The sequence below is a fragment of the Pristiophorus japonicus genome, chromosome 12, assembly GCF_044704955.1.
Source record: "Pristiophorus japonicus isolate sPriJap1 chromosome 12, sPriJap1.hap1, whole genome shotgun sequence".
Lineage (NCBI taxonomy): Eukaryota > Metazoa > Chordata > Chondrichthyes > Pristiophoridae > Pristiophorus > Pristiophorus japonicus.
The window spans coordinates 50,289,937-50,317,102 of record NC_091988.1 but is presented as its reverse complement, the minus strand read 5'-3'; the positions used below and the strand labels follow the sequence as shown (position 1 = coordinate 50,317,102).

At 42.8% G+C, this 27,166-nt stretch overlaps 1 protein-coding gene across 9 annotated transcripts in view; it reads left to right on the top strand.

The window, feature by feature from the left end:
• The window catches only part of LOC139277236 (5'-nucleotidase domain-containing protein 2-like), a 117,689-nt gene that overhangs the window by 60,797 nt on the left and 29,726 nt on the right, over positions 1–27,166 (top strand). For 8 of the 9 annotated variants that reach the window (XR_011596057.1, XR_011596059.1, XM_070895426.1 and 5 more), the window contains 3 exons: positions 12,513–12,599; positions 18,218–18,358; positions 21,317–21,381. Coding sequence is in view for 7 of the 9 variants with exons in the window: in XM_070895426.1 (XP_070751527.1) it covers positions 12,513–12,599; positions 18,218–18,358; positions 21,317–21,381 (293 nt within the window). In the remaining 2 variants the exon portion in view is untranslated. Of the gene's footprint in view, positions 1–12,512; positions 12,600–18,217; positions 18,359–21,316; positions 21,382–21,543; positions 21,629–27,166 lie in introns of those variants that run through there. The other variant, XM_070895424.1, reaches the window with a different exon arrangement.

The following is a 27,166-nucleotide window of genomic DNA, read 5'->3' as shown; positions in this document are numbered from 1 at the left end:
ACCTCACTACCATGTCTCTTGACTCCTTTACGGTCTCTAAATTGTCAGATTGCTTGAGCAGAAATTTCTCCAAGTGAACATTGGGAAAAACTAAGCCATTGTTTACGGTCCCCTCCTCAAACTCTGTTCCCTAGCCACTGACTTCATTCTTCTCCCCAACTTCTGTCGAAGCTGAACCAGACTGTTCACAACCTTGGTGTCATATTTGACCTTGAATGAGCTTTCAACCACGTATCCACAGCATAACTAAGACCGCCTATTTCCACCTCCTGTAATATCACCTGTCTCCTTAGCTCATCCGCTGCTGAAGCCCTCATCCATGCCTTTGTTAGCTCTAGACTTGACTATTCCAATGCACGCCTGGCTGGCCTCCCACATTCTACCCTAGAGGTGATCCAAAGCTAGGTGTGAGTTAGGACATGGCCAACCAAGTCTCGCTGCCCATCACTAGTGTGCTCGCTGACCTGCATTGGCTTCCGGTTAAGCAAAGCCTCGATTTTAAAATTCTCATCTTATTTTCAAATCCCTCCATGGCCTCACCCCTCCCTATCTCTGTATTCTTCTCCAGTCCTCCCCCCCCCCCCCCCCCCAAGATGTCTGCGTTCCTCTAATTCTGCCCTCTTGAGCAAACTTGATTATAATCACTCGGCCATTGGTGGCTTTGCCTTTTGTTGCCTAGGCCCCAAGCTCTGGAACACCATGCCTAAACCTCTCCGCCTCTCTACCCCTCTTCCTTCAAGACGCTCCTTAAAACCTACCTCTTTGACTAAGCTTTTGGTCACCTGCGCTAATTTCTACTTATGTGGCTCGGTGTCGAATTGTTTTATCTCCTAATACTCCTGTGAAGCGCCTTGGGACTTTTCACTACTTTAAGGGTGCTATTTAAATACAAGTAGTTGTTGTGAATGGAAAGGAGCAGGATAGAGAGCCAGTCGTTCGGTGATTCATAATACCTGCTCATAAATACAAGTTGTTGTTGTTGTTGTTGTTGTTATCACAATTCTCTGGGAATAATGAGCTGGCTGTATCCCAGCTTGGCAGACTTGGCTGCATCTCTCTGTTGTTAGTATATTCACATCAGTGTAGTGTAAGTGCAGCAAACGGAGTTCTGTCAAAAGGCCCAATGTGTACACATACACACATTGGCTGCTCAGATTTAAACTATAATAAAGTAATTGAAATGTACTGTCTTTTATTTCATTATGGTGCTTTTTTTTATAGTTTAATAGATTTGTATCATTTTTATGATGGCTATTTATTCATTGTTTTGTAATTCAGAGATCGTTATCTTTGCTTTTATTCCTGGGTACTTCAGCATACACTATCTTCCTTGTTTCCATGTTCCTTATTAACCCCCTCATTCTAACAAATAAGATAAATATGCAGAATTGTACTCTGATGCAGTTCTGTTGTATTTTTACTCAATGTTAGTAGAAACATAGAAAATAGGTGCAGGAGTAGGCCATTCGGCCCTTCGAGCCTGCACCGCCATTCAATGAGTTCATGGCTGAACATGCAACCTCAGTACCCCATTCCTGCTTTCTCGCCATACCCCTTGATCCCCCTAGTAGTAAGGACTTCATCTAACTCCCTTTTGAATATATTTAGTGAATTGGCCTCAACAACTTTCTCTGGTAGAGAATTCCACAGGTTCACCACTCTCTGGGTGAAGAAGTTTCTCCTCGTCTCGGTCCTAAATGGCTTACCCCTTATCCTTAGACTGTGACCCCTGGTTCTGGACTTCCCCAACATTGGGAACATTCTTCCGGCATCTAACCTGTCTAAACCCGTCAGAATTTTAAACGTTTCTATGCGATCCCCTCTTATTCTTCTGATCTCCAGTGAATACAAGCCCACTTGATCCAGTCTTGATAAGTCAGTCCCGCCATCCCGGGAATCAGTCTGGTGAACCTTCGCTGCACTCCCTCAATAGCAAGAATGTCCTTCCTCAAGTTAGGAGACCAAAACTGTACACAATACTCCAGGTGTGGCCTCACCAAGGCCCTGTACAACTGTAGCAACACCTCCCTGCCTCTGTACTCAAATCCCCTCGCTATGAAGGCCAACATGCCATTTGCTTTCTTAATCGCCTGCTGTACCTGCATGCCAACCTTCAATGACTGATGTACCATGACACCCAGATCTCGTTGCACCTTCCCTTTTCCTAATCTGTCACCATTCAGATAATAGTCTGTCTCTCTGTTTTTACCACCAAAGTGGATAACCTCACATTTATCCATATTATACTTCATCTGCCATGCATTTGCCCACTCACCTAACCTATCCAAGTCACTCTGCAGCCTCATAGCATCCTCCTCGCAGCTCACACTGCCACCTAACTTAGTGTCATCCGCAAATTTGGAGATACTACATTTAATCCCCTCGTCTAAATCATTAATGTACAATGTAAACAGCTGGGGCCCCAGCACAGAACCTTGCGGTACCCCACTAGTCACTGCCTGTCATTCTGAAAAGTACCCATTTACTCCTACTCTTTGCTTCCTGTCTGACAACCAGTTCTCAATCCATGTCAGCACACTACCCCCAATCCCATGTGCTTTAACTTTGCACATTAATCTCTTGTGTGGGACCTTGTCGAAAGCCTTCTGAAAGTCCAAATACACCACATCAACTGGTTCTCCCTTGTTCACTCTACTGGAAACATCCTCAAAAAATTCCAGAAGATTTGTCAAGCATGATTTCCCTTTCACAAATCCATGCTGACTTGGACCTATCATGTCACCTCTTTCCAAATGTGCTGCTATGATATCCTTAATAATTGATTCCATCATTTTACTCACTACCGATGTCAGGCTGACCGGTCTATAATTCCCTGTTTTCTCTCTCCCTCCTTTTTTTAAAAAAAAAGTGGGGTTACATTGGCTACCCTCCACTCGATAGGAACTGATCCAGAGTCAATGGAATGTTGGAAAATGACTGTCAATGCATCCGCTATTTCCAAGGCCACCGCCTTAAGTACTCTGGGATGCAGTCCATCAGGCCCTGGGGATTTATCGGCCTTCAATCCCATCAATTTCCCCAACACAATTTCCCGACTAATAAGGATTTCCCTCAGTTCCTCCTTCTTACTAGACCCTCTGACCCCTTTTATATCCGGAAGGTTGTTTGTGTCCTCCTTAGTGAATACCGAACCAAAGTACTTGTTCAATTGGTCTGCCATTTCTTTGTTCCCCATTATGACTTCCCCTGATTCTGACTGCAGGGGACCTACGTTTGTCTTTACTAACCTTTTCTCCTTACATATCTATAGAAACTTTTGCAGTCCGTTTTAATGTTCCCTGCAAGCTTCCTCTCGTACTCTATTTTCCCTGCCCTAATCAAACCCTTTGTCCTCCTCTGCTGAGTTCTAAATTTCTCCCAGTCTCCCAGATTTAGCTTTCATGATGTGTGTGTCGCCCATTAGCAGGTACCTACTGTTTATAAGAACTGAAAAGGAGGAGCTAAATTAAGGGTGAGGTGCAAATACTTTCAACAAATCTGATCATGCATACTGAAGGAAGTGATGCCCTTGAAGGTATCAGCTGTGTCTCTATCGGTTGAAGATAAAACATTCCATGGCACTATTTCAAAGAACGAGAAGTCTCCAGTGTCTTGGCCAATATTTATCCCTCAGCCAACATAAAACCCCTCGATTATCCGGTCAATATCGCATTGCCATTTGTGTGACCTTGCTGTTTGCAAATTGGCTGCCGTGTTTTTGAACATTACAAGAGTAACTACAGTTCATCAAAAGTACTTTGTTGGCTGTAAAACGCTTTGGGATGTCCTGAGGTCATGAAAGACTCTCTATAAATGCAAGTCTTTATCTTTCTTTAGTCTTGGTAAATGAAGAGGTGACAATTTAGGTTAACTACACTTTTTGAAATAATGAATTCCTTATTAGTGTCATTTTGTAAACAAAAATAACTTCTTGGATGGTAGGCTGCAACAACCTCAGTTAACCATAGGTTTTTCAGGGATGTTGCTGTGATGCCTGTGGTTGAATAAAAGACACTGTCGAGGTTTACACATGAATAATGGCTAATTGAGTGAGATGTCAGAAAGCATGTGCAGCTGTATTCCAGAAAGGAATAAAGTTTGACAAGGGGAAAGCATTTTGAATAACATTCTACTCATGTTAATTGTCGGTAATTGTTTCAAATAATTCATTAACAAACAGAAACTAAATCCATCAAAATTGGCATAAATTCCATTCTAGGAGCAAATTGTAGAAGTGCCAACACAAAAGGGAGATTTTGGCTGGTTGAGCCTGTGCTTTTCTTTTTGCTGCTCGCTCCTTTATGTAAGCGTTGCTCACAATTAGCACGTTCATTACTTCAGTGCAACGGTGAAGTCCTTTTATACAGAAAGGGCAACGCTTGGAAAATAGAGAGCTGCGAAATATTTCTAAAACTTGGACCATGAAACACTAGTTTCTGAGTGTAAATTCTCATTACCCCTTAACATCCTTTCCACATAGGAGGAGGAAACGTGACAAACAGCGAAGGGAGAAATTTGAAATAAAAAGTAGACTGAGAGTCTCTCTCTTTTTAAAAAAAAAAATAAATTCTGTCTACATGTTGCCGTGTGGGGAAAAATGCACATGTGCAGGTAACTTGAAGGTTGTTATTCAGATGAAGGGCTCTAATGGTGGCATGGACTGTGAGAATGTAACAAAAGAAAGTTCTTGATTACAGCAGGCCGTAGGATTGAATTGCAGCCTTAAAGTGTGTTGCATTCTGTGTCGTGTACTCTAACTGACTTTGCATTGAAACAAGGTATTGGGCACTGTGCCAACACAAGGGTGCGACTGCAGGAATTGTGTGCTTGAAGGGCAATGCTAATGACCATCAGAGGTAGTGCCCTGAAAATGAGAACAACCCACATCTCTGATTCAGAGGAAAATATAACAATTGGTCTGGAGCATAATTGTCGACCTATTTCAATTTTGTCTAGTATAATATTCACCCAGTGAGTGGCTCCATCATCTTTTCAGTGTGTAAACTAGAACAAACCTAGCAGTTTGTAAATCTCAGTAGCTTCTATGTTTTATTGCTGGACTGCGTTTTTGTGTAAATATATAGTTTGAGTCATGACATTTTCAGTCGTTTGGGGAGTGGCAGCCTGGATCTGCCGGTAACATTGAGATGCTGTGTCTATTTTAACCACGACCCTCAATGAAATGGAGATCTGCTTTCTACCGATTGCCTCTCACTTTCAGTTTGTATTGCATTGAAATTTTAATCTAGTAGCAATGACCCCTGGGTGTGCGCTTCTCAACATAAAGGACGCCTTTGCTTGGGAAGAGAATATCTTCCTAATTTTTGCCTTGCATTGTCCAATATAGCATGGGCCAGATGCAAAGTTAAGTTTGCTCAGTTCGCCAGCCCCCTGCCCTCCCACTCCGTGCACCTGAACCCCAACTACAGATGAGGATCCCAGCTGTATCATTGTGAAATACCATTACCCTTGCAGTCAATTTCACACATCAACAATCTGCACTTTGAACAGACAGCGTTTTGGAGTCGGCATCTGCTGCTCTGCGTTGGCAGATGATAATTAGCACTGCTCCCATCTCTTATCCGACGCTGCTGTTGGGATGGAACTCTGCTGTAGGTTGTAGATAGGATTTCTCACAGGAGTTTTGAAGTCAGGACTTCCTGCCCATACCGTTACAAATCGACAGCAGCATCAGGTAGGTATGATGCAAACCTAGGTGGGAAAGCAAGTTGTGAGGATGATACAAAGAAACTACAAAGGGATATAGACACGCTCAGTGAGTGGACAAAAATTTGGCAGATGGACTATAATGTGGGTAAATGTGAGGTTATCCACTTTGGTAGGAAAAATAAAAAAGCAAATTATTATTTAAATGGGGAGAGATTACAAATTGCTGCAGTACCGAGAGATCTGGGGATTCTTGTGTATGAAACGCAAAAAGTTAGCATGCAGGGTCAGCTAGTAATCAGAAAGGCAAATGGAATGTTGGCATTTATTGCAAGGGGGATGGAGTATAAAAGTAGGGAAGTCCTGCTCCAACTGTACAGGGCGTTGGTAAGACCACACCTGGAATACTGCATATAGTTTTGGTCTCCTTATTTAAGGAAGGATATACTTGCATTGGAGGCGGTTCATGAGGTTGATTGCTGAGATGAAGGGGTTGTCATATGAAGAAAGGTTGAGCAGGTTGGGCCTATACTCCTTGGGGTTTAGAAGAATAAGAGGTGATCTTATTGAAACATATAAGATTCTGAGGGGGGCTTGACAGGGTAGATGTAGAGAGGATGTTTCCCCTCATGGGGAAATCTAGAACTAGGGGGCATAGTCTCAGAATAAAGGGTCGCCCGTTTAAAACAGAAATAAGGAGGAATTTCTTCTCTCAGGGTCATGAATCTTTGGAATTCTCTACCCCAGGGAGCTGTGGAGGCTGTGTCTTTTAATATATTTAAGGTGGAGATGGACAGATTTTTGAATGATAAGGGAGTTGAGGGTTATGGGGAGCGGGCAGGGGAGTGGAGTTGAGGCCAGGATCCGATCATCCATGATCTTCTTGAATGGCGGAACAGGCTCGAAGGGCCAAATGGCCTACTCCTACTCCTATTTCTTATGTTCTTATGTTGGAGCCAGCTGGGTAGGAGGGTACCAGTGTGAACTGAGGAACTTGACGTGCTGGCGGTTGTCCCAGTCCAATCTTGCATTTGAACAGAAAAAATAGGAGCAGGAGTAGGGCATATGGCCCCTCGAGCCTGCTCCGCCATTCAGCGCGATCATAGCTGATCATCTACCTCTACTGCATTTTCCTGCCCTATCCCCACATCCCTTGGTTCCATTAGTGTCCAAAAATCTATCCATCGCTGTCTTGAATATACTTAATGATTGAGCATTGTAAGAATTCGGCGAAAACATCTACAACAAAAGCATATATTTTTGGACTTAAAGTTTTGGACATTGATTGGACAAATTTGGCTGTTACTGCAGAAGGGCAGGCAGCCTGAAGTGGGACAGGTCCAAACATGTCCCACAGGAATACACATCAGGTGGAATGGAATAAATGGCAGGAAGATGGTTGATGGACAGGCCCCTTTGTCATGTAATTAGTGAGATCTCAACAAGATTGGTCGGTGCTCAAGACACAAAGGAAGGTTTTCGACCAGCCAGATCTGTTGGAGCCTTATCGAGGAAACAGCCCAGGAACAGAAGAGCAGGCCAAAGACATGATTTTGCTCTTTGAGTTGCACTCCCTCAGGGGAAGAACAGTAGAACTTTTGGTGTGAAAAGAAGCATTTTTGCAGGTATAAGAGTAGCAGGTTTCGGCTGCCATCTCTCTCTCTCTCTCTGCTCTTCTACACCTGCTTGTGTCATTCAGCGCACAAGGACTGAGCACTCCGTCTGGGACGGAGAGAAGCAACATCATCTACGAGCAAAGTGAGCCTCGCTATTTTGACTGGGAAGCTGACCTTGAGACTGGACTTGAATACCACAGATTGGCACAGAACCAGAAGATACACCTCATTGGGACAGGCAGCGAGTAAGCCAGAGGGGTAATTGGTGAGCATTTATCCCAGCCCACACATCTTTAAGACTACCGCATAGTGTGAAAGGGTATCGTGTGTCTCAACTAAGCCTTGGGTGTTTTAGTGGGGAGGTTTTCTGTAAGGATCATAAGCGTATGCACAATTCTTTTGGACAGATTCGGTGGTGCATTTTTGAATCCGAGCAGGGGTGTTTTAGTCGTGGGTACTTCGCGTTAGGGGCCTATTCAGACAGGCCAGGGTTGTATGTTGTACTGTTTGTTTTACACCACCAGGGTGTGTTTTACTGGGTGCAGGTGTGTGCTTTAACTTGAATAAAAGCTTTGTGATGGTTGAGGCTGAAATATCTGGCTATAACTGTGTATTTCTGTTCACCACTATAATTCCGGTGTCTGGAACTGTTGTAAAGGCAGATTCGAAACCACTTACAGCATCCACAGCCCTCTTTGGTAGAGAATTCTAAGGATCCACAACCCTCTGAAGAAATGTCTCCTCACCTCAGTCCTATATGGCCGACCACTTATCCTGAGACACTCAAGCCAGGGGAAACAGCCTCTCAGCATCTACCTGGTCGAGTCCTCTCTGAATCTTAAAATTTCATTTTGTGGCCTGAATCTGGCGAACTGCATCGGGATTTGACTGCCAAATTTAAATGAGGCTGTGGCCTCAAAATGGTGAGGGCCTCTTCATTGCTCGGTCAGTGACCCAAAAGTTAAAATCGACCCTAATATCAAAGTATCAGAAATGTAAACTTCAGATTGCACTTTTACAAGGAGCTCCTCCCTATACTGTATATGTCTGAGGTGTAGATTTTACCCCACTGACAGTCGGAATGTCTAAAACCTATTTTTCTGTTTAGATGTTGGAAGAGCTACACCATATGTAGGAAAATATTCTTCTTCTAACATTTAAAATTGGAATTTCTGCTGTTTATTGCTGTTATTATATAAAACAAAATGAAAGTTTCAGCCATTGCCTTGGGAAACAGTGCCATCAACTCTGATAATTGTGTGTATCTAATGAATGAAAATAGTTGGAATCGCTGCTGACTGACAAGACAATGAACGTATTTAATATTGCCACAGACTTTGTCTGTTCAAATGACAAAGCAGTGCTGTAAGCAGTCTGAAAGCACACTGGGTTCATGGTGCAATGACAGGCTGCTCTGATGGGCAGAATGACTTGAGAGTCTCTTTAGGGCAGGCTCCCAGAGTTGAGCAAATGTCCTGCAGGGAGGCAATTCCATGAGCATGGCAAAGAAAAACTGAAGGACTAGCCAAATCATGTTAGTAATGCGTGCACACATACCTTCTGACCATCAGTGGGAAATAGATGCATAAAATCTTATGTAAATGAAAGTACTTTAAGAACAGGACCTAAAATAAAGTCAACACAAAGGGCCCAAGTTTCCACACGATAAAAAACGGGCGCCCCTCCGAGCTGGGCGCCCGTTTTTCGCGCCTAAAACGGCGCCGGAAAAAAACTCGCGATTCTGGAGAGCCCTGCAGCTCCTTGTCTGTTTGGCGCGGCGCCCAGGGGGGCGGAGCCTACACTCGCACCGATTTTGTAAGTGGGAGGGGGCGGGTACTATTTAAATTAGTTTTTTTCCTGCCGGCAACGCTGCGCGTGCGCGTTGGAGCGTTCGCGCACGCGCAGTGTGAAGGAAACATTGGCACTCGGCCATTTTTGTAGTTCTTTGTAGCTGTTTAATTTTTGAACATTTTTTAATAAAAGCACATTGCCATCAGCACTGAGGCTTCCTGCAGCCTTCTCACTGTCTCCTTCCCGCCGTCGGGAACTTCTTCCTCCCTCCCCCCCCCCGCCCCCCCCCCCCTTGCCGTCGGGAACGAACGAACGAACTTGTGAGGCTGGCTGAAGCACTTTCACACAGGTAGGAAGATGGTTTATTTAATCTTTTCTTTGCTTATAAATGTTTATTTAGGTTGGATTTATTTGTAGAAGTATAAATAAGGATTTATTGTAGAATTTAATGACTTCCCTTCCCCCCCCCCCCCCCCCACCTCGTTCTGGACGCCTAATTTGTAACCTGCGCCTGATTTTTTTAATGTGTAGAACAGGTTTTTTCAGTTCTACAAAAATCTTCATTTGCTCCATTCTAAGTTAGTTTGTGGAAACTTTGAAATCAGGCGTCAGTGGCCGGACACGCCCCCTTTTGAAGAAAAAATTCTGTTCCAAAGTAGAACTGTTCTACCTGACTAGAACTGCAGAAAAAAAAATGTGGAGAATTGCGATTTCTAAGATAGTCCGTTCTCCACCAGTTGCTCCTAAAAATCGGGCGCAAATCATGTGGAAACTTGGGCCCAAAGAAACTCATGGCATGTTAAAGGCAAAACATTTTTATATCACTGTCTGCAATTTCTACAGTATAATTGACAGCATTTCTATACATGTCTAATTACTGTTAAAATTAGCAGATTTTATGCAGTGCCTTTGGGCAAGGCATGTGGTATTAGTAAGATTTAAAATTGAGAAGAAAGATGCTTCAAACACAAATTACTCTGTAATTAAGTCTGTGACAAACCTTTAACCCAGTTTACAATGCAGGTGTTAATCTTGTTTGGTCTCAGGAGTATGACTCATGATGATTTAATGCCAACACATGAAAGAACAGGGAGTTCTTTCAGAGCTTACTAAAGTAGAACCAGTTTTGACTAACCTGGCTGTCCTATTTTAACACACAATCCTCTGAAAAATGTTCTACAGTATTTCAGTTTGATAATTGCTTTGTATATGGAGATCCAGGTGTTTTACTTGGGATTGGTTCTGGTGTTGTGTGCATTGCATAAGTTGTTTGCTGTTGGCTGGACTTTAAAATAGTTAATGGACAGCAGGAAAGAAGTTTTTAAGCCCCAAGCAATAGCAGCAATCACATCAGCTACCTAATATTTACTTTTCTTAAATCATAATAAGGTTTATTAAGAGATGATTGATTCACAGTATTTGTTCAGATTGCATATTTATTGATCAAGTGTTGGTGCTGCATATATTTTGTAAGCTGCCACATGTCTTTCCGAAGTGGCAAAGCACAGTGCCAGCATTTCTCCCCATGTCCTGCTGCTTTTAACATAAACACAGATTGGGTGACCACTTTGCAGAACATCTTCGTTCAGTTTGTAAGTATGACCCCGAGCTTCCTGTCACTTTAATTCTCCACTCCACTCCCACTCTGATCTCTCTGTCCTTGACCTCCGACACTGTTCCAATGAAGCTTGACGCAAGCTCGAGGAACAGCATCCCATCTTTCGTTTAGGCACTTTACAACCTTCTGGAATCAACATCCAGTTCAACAATTTCAAACCATAACCTCCGCCCATATTTTTTTTTCCTTTTCCTCTTTTTTTTTAACAACCCCCCCTTTTTTTTTCTGTCCCACGGCAGCTGGTGATGATTCCATCATTCACATCCCATCTAGACTCATCTTTTGTTTCTTAACTTGTTCCATTACCATCTCATTTTTGCCCATCATCCCTTTTGTCTCTTTAAATCTCTCCTGCCTTCCACCCTATCTCAGACCTTCCCTTTTGTTCTTTCCTCCCCTCCCCCTGCACTTCCTAAAGAAGCTGTTGCATCTCAAACCTTTCCAGTTCTGACGAAGGGTCAACATTAACCCTGTTTCTCTCACCAGATGCTGCCTGACCTGCTGAGTTTTCCAGAATTTTCTGCCTTTAACACGAGCTGTGCATTTGACTTCATAAAATATACATTTAAGTAAAAAGATTGTTTTTGGATGATTGTGACCAGATATCCTGATGTTTTTTATGGTCTTAATGTGACCATGTAAAACTACATCAGCTGATAAGTGGCAGAGATGGAGTCATTCAACTGAGGGTTCATTATATTAATTTATTGATACATATTTTAGAAACAAGTAGTTTTTTTTTAAGGGAAGGAGGACCATGCTTGTTACCAAAATGACAATTAACATTTTTATATTTCTTCAATCATGACGACAGGGAAATTAAGTAATTACTGTGATGCATTCCAGCTTTAAATAACTGAGGCAAATGGAGTGCAGTTCAGTGTTTTATTTTTCACAAAGTAAAACTTTCTTGATAGAAAATATGAACTTTTATTTATATAATGCCTTTCATGTCTTGGGGCCATCCCAACCATTGCTTTACAACCAATGAAGTACATTTGAAGTAATCATTGTGATGTGTCTGTAAACACAGAGGCCAGTTTGTGCACCGCAAGGCCCTACAAAGAACATTGAGATAAATGACCAGATAATTTGTTTCATTGATGTTAGTTGAGGGATAAATGTTGGTGAGGACAACTCCCCGCTTCTTTTCAAATCGGGCCGTAGGATCTTTTACATCCACTTCAGTGGGCAGACGTGGCCTCACTTCATTGTCCCATTAAAAAGGTGGCACCTCTGACAATGCAGTGACATAGAATGGTTACAGCACAGAAGGCCATTCGACCCATCGAGCCAGTACTTCCTTGGTACTGTACTGAAATGTGAGCCTACATTGAGGTGCTGAAGTCCTGAAGTGGGGTTTCAACTCCTGCCCTTCTAAGGCAGAGGCAAGAGTACTATTGAGCTGAGCTGAATGTTAGCTCAAAACATATGCAAAAATCTTGTGTGTTTAATAATTTTTTTCATTTAAAGAAATGAGCAAAATACAGTGCTTGCGAGTAAGCTCCGAAGTGACTTCTGAATCCAAACTGATCCAGACCTCCCAGGTCCGGACCATTTATCTCCTGAGTGCCATTTCAGTTTGCTCTTGGCAAGTGCCATTCCTCCTCGTGTCGATTTGAACCCATGATCTAACACGTATATCTTGCCAGGTGTTGTGGGTTTCCTTTCTCGATATTTTGTGGCAAACTGGTCAATCGCAGTAGCAACTTTTGGGGTTCTAAGAATCTGTTTGATGCATTCTACAACTGTTGAAAGCCAAACCCACTGAACAGCTCTTGAAATTTCAACCCTTACCTTTATTCTCTCTCTCTCTGCAGGGAAACCTATTTGATTTCCTACGGCTGACCGGCTGGGGTGGAGCCAAGGTGCTTTATTTTGGTGACCATCTGTACAGTGACCTGGCAGTAAGTACAGTTTTACATTGCATCTCCAAGTTAGTGTCTGAATAGAAATCTCTCAGCATTGTATCAATTAGTGGCAGCTTCATGGATCAGCTCGCAAAAAGTTGAACGGTGAGTGACTAGAAAGCTATTGGATTGCGCTGTGATCCATAATCTTTGATACTCAGTGGAGCTTTTAGAAGAGAGTGATGTTCTGTACTTGTTTTCTGTTTACAGGTGCAGATGTAATGCCTGCCTGCTTTATTGATTTGGTGGGATATTTCCCGAGTGTGTTTGTTTATTTAAGGAAAAAGGTTTGACCTTGTCTTATGGTGTTTGTTACAGATTCATGCAGTTTTGGCAGCTAATAGACGCTGCTTGCAGTCTCCAGATTAGCACACGCAGATTTTGATGAGATATGGAGCTGCTGTATTGTGTTTTTAATTTATTTGAAAGTTGCTGTTATGCAAGTATTGGCATGGCAGTGAACTGTAAATGTTGTTAGACCTGCAGTCTACTTGGGATAAGCTGAAATGTGTTTTTCCCCTGGACAACCCCAACGCAAAAGGCTATGAACCATGGTCTAGTTCGAGAAGAGTAACATAGGGCACCATGTGAGGATGAATATTGAAATGTTACCAAGCTGACAATCTTCGATTCCCAGTCAAGACAGAGGAGGTTTTGTCCTATTGGTTGCTGATTCCACATAGGACTTAAATACAGGAAGGTGCCATAATAGGCAGAGCTGAGACACCCCTAGAAAAAGAATCCAAAAGATAACTGGAAGAAAAAGCAGTATACCCGGGTGAAAATTACATTTTACAAAGCCCATTGGATTAAATCTATTTTGAGCGTAGATCATTGTGGCAGTGACCCCTGATGCCATCAATGACCGTGAAAAATGTAAAACTGACAGCTAAGCTGCTGCAATCTATTGTCAATGGCCTGGAGTTAGTACAGAACATGATGATGCATACAGATTGTTGCGGTGTATGAGTAATCTCACTTTTTATTGGGTTTTGGTTTGTACCCTTGATTAAAATACCAGTAGTCCGATTTGTAACCCATTTGCCAATTGAAAAGTAAACTATATTAAGAAAAGCAACAGTATTGAAATGTGTTCCACATCAGTTGTGGTTGTTGAGTGGGATACCTGCCAACATTATTGTACTGTATTAGGTAATGCTTGTATCTTTGTCCACATTTCAAAAGGTTATGTATAACAGCTGCCTTTACAAATGCATTGAACAATTTAACTTGATTGTGGAGCAAACTAAGATTTCTTTAGGTATTTTCCCCACACTGACTGCTGCCAGTTGAAGAGGATCTTTGTTGGATAAAGTGCCACGTGCTAGTCTGAGTAGGAATTGCAGGATAGCTCAGATGAATATGTGGCTTGAGGAATGGTGCAAGGGGGAGGGATTCATATTCCTGGGACATTGAAACCGGTTCTGGGGGAGGTGGGACCAGTACAAACCGGACGATCTGCACCTGGGCAGGACTGGAACTGATGTCCTAGGCAGAGTGTTTGCTAGTGCTGTTGGGGAGGGTTTAAACTAAAAAGGCAGGGGGATGGGAATCTCTGCAGGGAGGCAGAGGGAAGTAAAAAGGGGGCAGAAGGAGAAAAGCAAGAGTGGAGGGCAGAGAAATCGAGGGCAAAATCAAAAAGGGCCACATTACAACATAATTCTAAAAGGACAAAGGGTGTTTAATGCGAGGAGCATTCGTAATAAGGTGGATGAATTGACTGCGCAGATAGCTGTTAACAGATATGATGTAATTGGGATTACGGAGACATGGCTCCAAGTTAACCATGACTGGGAACTCAACATCCAGGGGTATTCAATATTCAGGAAGGACAGACAGACAGGAAGGAAAAGGAGGTGGGGTAGCGTTACTGGTTAAAGAGGAAATTAACGCAATAGTAAGGAAGGACATTAGTGTGGATGATGTGGAATCTATATGGGTAGAGCTGCAAAACACCAAAGGGCAGAAAACATTAATGGGAGTTGTGTACAGACCACCAAACAGTAGTAGGGAGGTTGTGGATGGCATCAAACAGGAAATTAGGGACCTATGCAATAAGGGTACAGCAGTTATCATGGGTGACTTTAATCTGCATATTGATTGGGTGAACAAACTGGTAGCAATACTGTGGAGGAAGATTTTCTGGAGTGCATAAGGGATGGTTTTCTAGACCAATATGTCGAGGAACCAACTTGAGAGCAGGCCATCCTAAACTAGGTGATGTGTAATGAGAAGGGACTAATTAGTAATCTGGTCATGAGGGGCCCCTTGGGGAAGAGTGACCATATGGTAGAATTCTTCATTAAGATGGAGATTGACACAGTTAATTCAGAGATTAGGGTCCTCAACTTAAAGAAAGGAAACTTTGACGGTATAAGACGTGAATTGGCTAGGATAGACTGGAGAATGATACTCAAAGGGTTGACGATGGATAGTCAATGGCAGACATTTAAATATCACATGGATGAACTACAACAATTGTACATCCATGTGTGGCGTAAGAATAAAAAAGGGAAGGTGGCTCAACCGTGGCTAACAAGGGAAAGTGTTAAATCCAAGGAAGAGGCATATAAATTGCCCAGAAAAAGCAGCAAACCTGAGGACTGGGAGAAATTTAGAATTCAGGAGAGAAGGACTAAGGGTTTAATTAGGAGGGGGAAAATAGAGTATGAGAGTAAGGTTGCAGGGAACATAAAAACTGACTGCAAAAGCTTCTACAGATACATGAAAAGAAAAAGATTAGTGAAGACTAATGTAGGTCCCTTGCAGTCAGAATCAGGGGAATTCATAATGGGGAACAAGGAAATGGCAGACCAATTGAACAAATCCTTTGGTTCTGTCTTCACTAAGGAAGACATGAATAATCTCCCGAAAATACTAGGGGACAGAGGGTCTAGCGAGAAGGGGGAACTGAGGGAAATCCTTATTAGTCAGGAAATAGTGTTAGGGAAATAGAAGGGACTGAAGGCCGATAAATCCCCAGGGCCTGATGGTCTGCATCCCAGACTACTTAAGGAAGTGGCCCTAGAAATAGTAGATGCATTGGTAGTCATTTTCCAACATTCCATGGACTCGGGTTCAGTTCCTATGGTTTGGAGGGTAGCTAATGTAACCCCACTTTTTAAAAAGGGAGGGAGAAAACAGTGAATTATAGATCGGTTAGCCTGACATCGGTGGTGGGAAAAATGCTGATATCAATTATTAAAGATGTAATAGCAGCGCATTTGGAAAGCAGTGACAGGATTGGTCCAAGTCAGCATGGATTTATGAAAGGGAAATCATGCTTGACAAATCTTCGAGTTTTTTGAGGATGTAACTAGTAGAGTGGATAACGGAGAACCAGTGGATGTGGTGTATTTGGACTTTCAAAAGGCTTTTGACAAGGTCCCACACAAGAGATTAGTGGGCAAAATTAAGGCACATGGTATTGGGGGGTAATGTATTGATGTGGATAGAGAACTGGTTGGCAGACAGGAAGCAAAGAGTGGGAATAAACTGGTCCTTTCCAGAACGGCAGGCAGTGACTAGTGGGGTGCCGCAGGGTTCAGTGCTGGGACCCCAGCTATTTACAATACACATTAATGATTTAGACGAAGGAATTGAATGTAATATCTCCAAGTTTGCAGATGACACTAAACTGGGTGGCAGTGTGAGCTGCGAGGAGGATGCTAAGAGGCTGCAGGGGGACTTGGACAGGTTAGGTGAATGGGCAGATACAGTATAATGTGGATAAGTGTGAGGTTATCCACTTTGGTGGCAAAAACAGGAAGGCAGATTATTATCTGAATGGTGACAGATTAGTAAAAGGGGAGGTGCAACGAGACCTGGGTGGCATGCTACATCAGTCATTGAAGGTAGGCATGCAGGTACAGCAGGAGGTAAAGAAATCAAATGGCATGCTGGCATTCATAGCGAGAGGATTTGAATATAGAAGCAGGGAGATCTTACTGTAGTTGTACAGGGCCTTGGTGAGACCACACCTTGAGTATTGTGTGCAGTTTTGGTCTTCTAATCTGAGGAAGGACATTCTTGCTATTGAGGGAGTGCAGCGAAGGCTCACCAGACTGATTCCCAGGATGGCAGGACTGACATATGAAAGACTGGATTGACTAGGCTTATATTCACTGGAATTTAGAAGAATGAGAGGAGATTTCATAGAAACATATAAAATTCTGACGGGATTGGACAGGTTAGATGCAGGAAGAATGTTCCCAATGTTATGGAAGTCCAGAACCAGGGGACACAGTCTAAGGATAAGGGGTAAGCCATTTAGGACCGAGATGAGGAGAAACTTCTTCACTCAGCGAATTGTGAACCTGTAGAATTCTCGATCACAGAAAGTTGTTGAGACCATTTCGTTAGATATATTCAAAAGGGAGTTAGATGTGGCCCTTACGGCTAAAGGGATCAAGGGGTATGGAGAGAAAGCAGGAATGGGGTACTGAAGTTCCATGACAATATTGAATGGTGGTGCAGGCTCGAAGGGCCGAATGGCCTACTCCTGCACCTACTTTCTATGTTTCTAAGTCCGACCCGGGGATGTGTTGGCTGATCACATCTGGAATGTTAACCTGTTCTTTTCCCCTGAAATGTGATTGATCCTCGTGTGTTTTTTTGAATTTATGTTTTTATTTCCGATCTCCAGAATTCTGTTTACCACATCTTTTGTGTTGTCATGGCTTCCTAGCTTGGGTAAAGCTGCCCAACACAACCAATAATGGCATCGGATGTAGTTCTAATAATTCTGATCTGCTGAAGAAATGCATAGGGGCAAATCATGATTAGAAGCAGCATCGCTGGGCACAGGAAGCTATGTAAATGTTATATGACAGCAATAACCACATTCCCACCATTTATACAAGTAAAATATTGAGTAATATTAGCATTTTCTGCGTGAGCGATGTCATTTCCCTCTACCCTGCTCTCACCCTGAATATACTGACCCATGCTAGCATACATTTCCATGGGTGGCAGCACCCTCCAGTAACATCCCGACCATGTTGGCAGGGTACTTTTGGGGGCATCAGAGCCAAGCCTGAGTCGATCCTGCCGTAATGATCCCACACATGCATTTACCAATAGAAAGTCACCAAATGGCAAAGATTGGAAATCCTGGTTAATTTCTATATCCCTTTCTCTTTCTCTTCTCCCAGCCCCACCTCACCTTTCTTATCTAGTCTGGGGGAACGGAGACTGATTTTTGTCAATGCTACTGCTTCCCCACCTGAGTCCATTAATCCAGTACGGAGCAGGGATTGAACCTGGGACGTTCCAAGTCTGTTTGGCACTGTCCCACATCAGGCAATGCATTCACCCATTGATCTATCAGTAGAGCTACTGATCATTTGATTTGGTTATCAGTGCTGAAACTCCCATCAGTCGGAGTAGCTCTCAGTGGTCCAGTGACGAGGGGCAACACATGTTGGAATGTTACATCACTGAGGTTATTCATGGTGCTGTGAGATGCGCTATCAATCAATCATCATCCCACTCTCATTGTATGATGTGCATAAATATCAATTACATGTGTAAAATGACGAGAAAACTGTTTCACTTGTCGTCCAATTGTAAGTTTAGTAGAGGTTTATACAGCATTCATCTTTTATGATCAATAGGACCTAATGCTGCAACATGGGTGGAGGACAGGAGCGATTGTGCCAGAATTGGATACAGAAATTAGCATCATCAATACTGAGCAGTTTACACATGGGCTGACCTGGCTACAGGCTCTAACGGGACTTCTGGAGCGGCTGCAGGTACTGTCACAATATGTATCCTGGTTCAAATTAATCTTGCTGATTTTTGTTTTAAGCTCATCACATTCTGAGAAGTAACTTAATTCCCTTCAGAGAATTGTGCTCCGGATTCAGGTTTTAGACCTCCCCTTTTTATTGTGAAATTCATGTTATTCCCACTGCCCTTAGTGATGGGTTGAAGGACATCCATTTTCCTCACATTATCTGTTCCAATGGAGCACCTCATGAAATGAGGAGAGCAGTACTGTTTTCAATGTGCAAGGCAAAGATTTTGAGCTTCAGGGCTGGGTTTTAATAAGCAGTGGCTAAGTGGGCAAGAACACTCCAGAATAGGGTTGCTAACTCGCGTTGAACTTATTCCTGGAGGTTTGATCACGTAATGTCAGATTACGAGATGTCCGATCACATGACACCTTTCTGCGGTTTGAAAAGGCTACCGCATTTAAGCTATAAAGGTTGGATCCCCTGTAGTCGAGTGTCTTTGCCAGTCATTTTTTGCCCGCAGCTGTTGCACGAGAAGTTCAGAGAACTACAAGTCTGCTAGCGAGCAGGCGAAGAAACTTTCTTTTTTTCTCCCAGGTTACCAGCCCGAGAGATTCATTTTCCATTCCCGGAGACTCCCAGACAATCTGGGAGGGTTTGCAACACTCTCTCATTTACATTCACACGCTGGGCACCATCAACCAATTGTGTGCTCTGTGTTGAATGAGGATTTGACTTTGTCGGTGCTTACACCTGTCTAAGCTGATCAGTATCCGATTGATGACAGATGGCTTTAGACTGGCATCAGGCACTGGAATTTTGTCATTCAGCATTTGATGGAAGTCGATCAGTCGGTGCTATTTAGATTGAGAGTTGTACAGCGTTACAACTAAGTTTAAACGGATTTTATACCGTAGTGTTAACCAAACTTGAGATGTTCATATGTACTGCTCACAGATTTTGTTGATTTGATTATATGTTTGGCTGTTAATATCTTTAAATGTAATCATTGCCTTTTGAGGCTTTCATACTTTGAAAACGTTAGTTTCCATTTTGTTACTTAGTAAGCAAGATTTGCATATTGTTGGGATATTTTAACAAAAACAATTATTAAAATCTCCCGGATTGCTTTCAATAGTCACCAGGAGATCGATGATGATTCCGGTAGACTCCTGGACAATCCGGGAGGGTTGGCAACCTACTCCAAACAAGATAAAAGTTCACTGGGTTGGGGGTAATATATTAGCAAGGATAGAGGATTGGCTAACGAACAGAAAACAGTCGGGATAAATGGGTCATTTTCCGGTTGGTAAACAGTGATTAGTGGGGTGCCGTAGGGATCGGTGCTGTGGCCTCAACTATTTACAATCTATATTAATGACTTGGATGAAGGGACCGAGTGTAATGTAGCCAAGTTTGCTGAGGATACAAAGATAGGAGGGAAAGCAAATTGTGAGGAGGACACACAAAAATCTGCAAAGGGATATAAACAGGCCAAATGAGTGGGCAAAAATTTGGCAAATGGAGTATAATGTGGAAAAATGTGAGATTATCCACTTTGTCAGAAAAAATAGAAAAGCAACTTATAATTTAAATGGAGAAAAATTGCAACGTGCCGCAGTACAGAGAGACCTGGGGGTCCTTGTGCATGAAACACAAAGTGATTATGCAGGTACAGCCAGTAGTCAGGAAGGCAAATGAAATGTTGGCTTTTACTGCAAGGGTGGGGGGGGGTAAGAGTATAAAAGCAGAGTAATCCTGTTACAACTGTACAGGTTATTGGTTAGGCCACACCTGGAGTACTGCGTACAGTTTTGGTCTCCGTATTTAAGGAAGGATATACTTGCATTGGAGTCTGTTCAGAGAAGATTCACTAAGTTAATTCCAGAGATGAGGGGGTTGACTTATGAGGATAGGTTGGGCCTATACACATTGGAGTTCAAAAGAATGAGGTGTGATCTTATCGAAACATAAGATAATGAGGAGGCTCGACAAGGTGGATGCAGAGAGGATATTTCCACTCGTAGGGGAAACTAAAACTAGGGGACATAGTCACAGAATAAGGGGCCACCCATTTAATACTGAGATGAGGAGGAATTTCTTTTCTTGGAGGGTTGTAAATCTATGGAATTCTCTGCCCCAGAGAGCTATGGAGGCTGGGTCATTGAATATATTTAAAGCGGAGATGGACAGATTTTTGAGTGATAGGGGAATAAAAGGTTATGGGGAGCGGGCGGGGAAGTGGAGCTGAGTCCGTGATCAGATAAGCCATGATCTTATTGAATGGTGGAGCAGGCTCAAGGGGCCAAGTGGCCTACTCCTGCTCTTATTTCTTATGTTTATGTTCTTGTGTTCCAGAATGATGCTTTGATTCTTGACTCAAAAAATGCTTTTTAGTCTACGGAAGCCACTTTAATTTGAGAACTGCACTGGTGTTCTAGAATGTTCCGATCCACTTTATCCACTTCTAGGCCCATTAAGCGTCTGTTAGAATATAGGTTTTGCACGAGACTAATGGCGAATAGGGCACTTTAGAACTTGATGTACAATGATGGGATCAGAATTTGCACAGCCTCTATTATTCTTGTCTTAAGTTGTCATCGGACTCCAGAATTGTGCTTCAAACTTCAACGCACTGCTAACAATCTGTTACCCCGTATACAGTCATGGCCTAATTCAATTTTTCTTTAGCACTAAATACCAACTTTTCTGTGTTTCTTATGTTTCTTAATTTAATTTATTGGATAATTCAAATTATAGGCTATATTCTGTTGGAGTGTAGATTACTGCTGCTTTCCCAAATGAATGTGTTTTCATTGTTCTGAGCAGCGTTGCCATGGTAAAGGAATAATGCTGTTTAATCAATATGGCACTGAAATACTTGCTGAACAGTAAATTTGTAAAGCCACAATTAGTTCATAAAACAATTTCACACATTTCTGTGGGGCACCATATTACAATATATTGCGTCTACAGGTATACCAGGATGCTGAGTCCAAACAAGTGCTCCATGAATGGTTAAAGGAAAGACAAGAATTAATGTAAAGTATATTTTTATTTTACTACAATGCTGTAAAAATGATAATGAGCAGAGCGTTTTGCATGGGGGAGGGGGGAAATTCACGTGGAACTCAGTATAAATAGTACATTTAAGTGACACTGACGCAACCATTAAGAACACCACAAACTGAACTACTTTGCAGTGTCATCTGGAAGAGGATGTGCTGAGGGAAATGCTTTGTCAATCAAGAACTAGCAAACCTGTGGATGAATATAATCAAAGATTCAGAATGAGACCAAGTCAGTGCAACAGAACAAGAAACTCCGTGTGTGTGTGTGGCTGGTGTTGGTGTATCAACACATTGCATCACAGTGAATAGCGCTCACAATATGTTCTGAGTCTCTTTGTGATGGGCTGACTGGGAAGCCAGTGAATGGAGATTGGAGGGAAAGCGGGGGAGGAGGTGTAGGTTACATTGTAGTAGTGAATGAGGATCATCTGACTGCTGTATCAGGCAGAGTATCTCATTTAACTGGGAGTGGAGGGAACATTAGCAATCCTCCGGCACCACACTTGTAGCCAGAGAGGACTGGAAAATGATTGTCTGAGCTTCTGCTATTTCCTCTTTTGCTTCTCTTAACAGCGTGGGATACATTTAATCTGGGCCTGGGGATTTATCCACTTTCAATGCTGCTACACCCCTTAATAATTCCCCTCTCTCTATATTTATCTAATATTTCGTACTCCTTCTCCCTCATTGCAAAGTCTGAAAACAGATGCAAAGTATTCATTAAGAATCATACCCACGTCTTCTGCCTCCACACACACATTTCCTTTATGGTCTATAATAGCTCCCACACTTTCTCTAGTTATCCTCTTTGCTCTTAATTTATTTATAAAACATCTTTGGGTTTTCTATAATTTTACTTGCCAACATTCTTTCATGCTCTTTGTTTTCCTGATATCTTTTTTAATTTCACCCCTGCACTTCTTGTACTCCTCTAGCATTTCTGCAGTATTGAGTTCTCGGTATCTGTCAGAAGCTTCCCATTTATTCTTTATCTTACCCTGTATGTCCCTTGACATCCAGGGGGATCTAGATTTGTTAGCCCCACCCTTTTTTTTTAAAGGGAACATACTTGCTCTGTACCCTCAGGATTTCCTCCTTGAATGCCTCCCACTGCTCTGACACTGATTTACCATCAAGTAGCCGTTTCCAGTCCACTTTAGCCAAATCCTATCTAAGTAGCCGTTTCCAGTCCACTTTAGCCAAATCCTATCTCAGCTCAGCAATATTGGCTTTACCCCAATTGAGAACTTTTAATCCTGATCCCCCTTTGTTCTTTTCCATAACTACCCTAAATCTTACTGAATTATGATCACTAGCACCAAAATGCTCTTCCATTGATAATTTTTTTTACTTGCCCCTCTTCATTCCCCAAAACCATGTCCAGAACCGCCCCCTCCCTTATTGGGCTTGTTACATACTGGCTAAAGACGTTCTCCTGAATATTTTTTAGGAATTCCGCACCTTTTGTACCATTCACACTACTTTTTTCCCAGTTAATATTAGGGTAGTTGAAATCCCCCACTGTTACAGTGCAAAAACTAGAGAGCTGTAACAATTTGCCCACATATTTGTTCTTCTATCTCCCTTTGACTGGGGATCTATAGTGGACTCCCAGTAGTGTGATCGCCCCTTTTTTGTTCTTCAATTCAACCCATACGGCCTTGTTTAATGATCCCTCTAACATATCATCCCTTCTCCCAACGGTAATTGTTTATTTAATTAATACTGCGACCCCCCCCCCCCCCTGCTTTTTTACCCCCTTCTCTCTATCCCATCTGAAAACCCTGTAACCAGAAATGTTGAACTGCCATACCTGCCTTTCATTCAGCCATGTCTCCGTAATAGCTATAATATCGTACTCCCAAGTTTCTATCTGTGCTGTCAGCTCGTCTGCCTTATTCCCTATACTCCTTGCATTGAAGTATATAACCATTTAGTGGCATCAGACTTCCTTGTTGTCTATCTTCCAGCCCTTGTATCCTCTGTCTTCCAAATTCACTTTCTACTTTTCTGCTGCCCAATTCCAGCTTTGCTTCTCCCCTCACTGAATCTATTCTCCGGTTCCCATCCCCCTGCTAAGCTTCCCGCGAGGATACTGGTCCGGCTCTGTTGAGCTGCAACCCATCCGGCTTGTACAGGTCCCACCTCCTCCAGAAACTGTCCCAATGCCTCAGGAATCTAAAGCCCTCCCTCCTGCACCATCTCTCCAGCCACGAATTTATCTGCTCTATCCTTTTCTTTCTGTACTCACTAGCACGTGGCACCAGCAGTAACATGGAGATGACTAACTTTTGAGGTCCTGCTTTTTAAATCTAGCTTCATAAACTCTGCCTGCAGGACCTCATCCCTCTTTCTACCTATGTCATTGGTACCGATATGGACCACGACTGGCTGTTCACTCTCTTCCCCCTAGAATGTCTTGTAACCGCTTGGTGACATCCTTGACCACTAGGAAGGCAACACACCCTCCTGGAGTCACGTCTGCAGCCGCAGAAACGTCTGTCTGCTCCCCTAACTATCGAATCCCCTACCACTATTACTCTTCCATTCTTCTTCCTCCATTACAACAGTGACGACACTTCAGAAAAGTTATTTTTTGAAGTGTAGTCACTGTTGTAATGTAGGAAATTTGTACCTTCAGTGAAGTGTTGGTTTTATATCTCACTCACTCTCTTTAAAATACTCTCAATATCCAGAATGCTCTTTAAACAAGAAAGTATGCTTACGCCCAACCCATAACTTTTTTTGTCGGTAAAAGTGCAAACCCCTCCCTCCTCCCCCCCCACCCCCAATACAAACTAATCAAAACATGTTTGCAAGCTTGGGCTGAGCACAATTGCCAGTGGCAGGTTGGGGCCATAAAAGGAGCGGCAAGCAGCGGCCATGGACAACGTGGCGGCGTACCACTGCTAGGTACAGCGCGAGCTGGTGCAGGAGGGCGACGGCAGCAAGGTGCAGGTCGGTGATTGGAGCGTGGGCAAGTACAGCACGAGCGACAAGATCCAGGCAGGGCGAGAGAATGTGGAGGGACGTGATCGGGGCCCAGGAGAGGCGAGAGTTCGGGGCCAGGGGCAGCACGTGCCAGCCCACACTGCGATACGTGTGTGCATTAGGTCCGTGCAGCAGAGCAGGTCTCCAGTTGTCTTGGGTATTCCTTGCCACTGGACCAAGACCTACCTCTGTCAAGCCCTTGTGGTGGCTGGTGTGCAACGGTCACCACACGTTTTAAAAAAAAAAAAAAAAATCGACGCACTGGCATCTTCCACCCTTGAGGATGTAGTTCGGGTTCTTCATTCGAAACACCTGTGAACGCATCCTTTTTTTTGGCATGGAAGCAAGTCATCCTCGCTTCGAGGGACCGTCGATGATGATGGTTTTATTTCTCACTCTTTCGTGCTGCAAATCAAAGATTCCTGTGATCTAAGCCCGGCACGATTGTTGGTTTTATGGATTTTTATCAATAAATCACTGAAGTTTGAAATTTTGCCTGTAATTGGAAAATAAACATTTCAACACGTCTTTCGGAAAGCTCGTCTTCTACGAGTCCTGGCTGCCTTCAGTCCATTCTGCCACATTCTGCTTCATATATTTCCTCAGCTGACGAGGGGTTAAATACCACAGGATTACATTGGCAGTGTAATACGATGGTGCAAGTGGATTCAAAAGAAATGTAATGTTAGCACATCAGAGATAGATAGATTTCTGCTTGCTAAGAGTATCGGGGGGGATGAATAGCTGCCTACTGTACCTACATCTGTACCAACATGTAAAATTCAGCAGTAATGTTTTTAAGTGGATTGAAAAACAGACTTTTACACAGCTTAGTTTTGTTTTTGTTTGTAAGTTATTTATTTAAAAATAATGATCTCCTGCAGCATTGCACATGGGTAGCAAAGCTGGTGGGATTCTCCCGACAGTCACAGTGCGGGTCAGCAGTGTGAGAGGGTCAAGAGTCGCATGGCAAGATGAAGCCTGAAAGGGAAGGGGAAAAAATCAATGCGTTTAGGGAGATCATTAGAACAACATTGAGGAGCACAGAAGTTAGTGCAATAGCCCTTGAAGGCAAATGCTGGTATGTGTGATGGGTAATTGTATTGGTAAAATTTGCATTTGTTTTTCAATTTCAAAAAAATTAAAATAAAATAAAATTGTATGCAAGGGGCAGGAACCCTTTTTTTCTCTCTCTCCCCTCACCCGTCATAATGTATTTGCTTCATGGGTTCTTTGCTTAAGAATTCATAGCAACACATTGCTATTAAGAACTAGTTGGTTTATTAGCAAAGGTTTAACAATCACACTACACATTACCAGTTCATCCACCAGGCTCACAACCGCCTGCCTCATCGTGGACCCCTGAACCCAACTGGCTGGGGTTTTATTGAGTCTCCTGAATATCACATGACTGGCTAAGCTACTCACAACTCAACAGCTCTACAATCCTGTGAGCATACTCACGGGTGCATACAGTGCACCCCCAACCCTTATTTTCTTTCCTAACCTAGAGGAGCTGGAGCTATTTGTAGCATCCTCCTGGCTGAGTTCATCTGACTCCGCACAGACTGTCACCCAAACCGCACTGATCCGTATGGCTCAGAGATATGACTTCACCTCCAAGTCATCAGGATGTGTTTGCCATTGTTGATATGCCAGCAGATTGGCTGTAAAAAGCACCAAATGCTGCAGATAATTTTTCTCCTCTCTGCTTCCATCTTTTCTTTTCAAAAGTTGAAGTTCAATGCAGAAGATTATCAGCCCCTCAATTCTATGGGGAGCAGTAATGCCTTCTGAAGTAGCATTGGTGGCAGAGCTATTTTAAAACCTGGTACACTAATACTATCTTTACATTCCAATGTTGCCACATTCATGGTGAGGAACTTTCACAGTGCAGCCTAGTGAGTCAGTGCCACAATGAGACCCTGTGTGTGACTACAGTGCTACAGGATTAACATGTTAGTTTATTCCCATAGAAATCTCATAACTGATATTTTGAATCCACCATCAAGTCTGCGCTTAAAAAAGATGCAAATTCAATGGTATAAACAGGTTTATTCCACGAAAATCAATGCTTAATCTCAAAAGCAATCTCGTACCAAGTTATGACTGTTGACCTCTAAGACTAATCCATCTCCAAACTTGTGGTAGGCACCCAACAGACTTTAAAACTCCAAAGTTTCCATTAGTTCCAGCTGGCTGCACTTTAACATTCTCCACATGTAGTGCATCAGCATTTCTTGGATGTTATAAGTAGGGCTGATAAATAACATCATTCTCGTGCACTGTCGGAGGTGCTGTCTTCCGGATGAGATGTTAAACCAAGGCTCCATCTGCCCTCTCGGGCGGATGTAAAATATCCTGTGACACATTGTGCTGAAAAGCAGAGGAATTATCCCCTGGTGTCCTGGCCAACATTTGCCCCCTCAACCAACATCATTCTGGTCATTTATCTGATTGCTATTTATGGCATTTTATTGTGCACAAATTGGCTGTCGCGTTTCCCTACATTACAACAGTGACTACACTTCAAAAAGTAACTCATTGGCTGTAAAGCGCTGTGGAACGTCCTGAGGTTGTGATGTAAATGAAAGTTCTTTGCTTCATTTCTTAATTATTGTAGCATTTGTGGAAAATGTAGCTAAATCATACACACAGGAAAAAAATGTTTTGAGAGCATTGAAGCTGCTTTTACAGTACAGTCTGTAAACTGGCTGACACAGGGCTGACTGAGACCTCGCCAGAGTGCACGATGTAAACACCA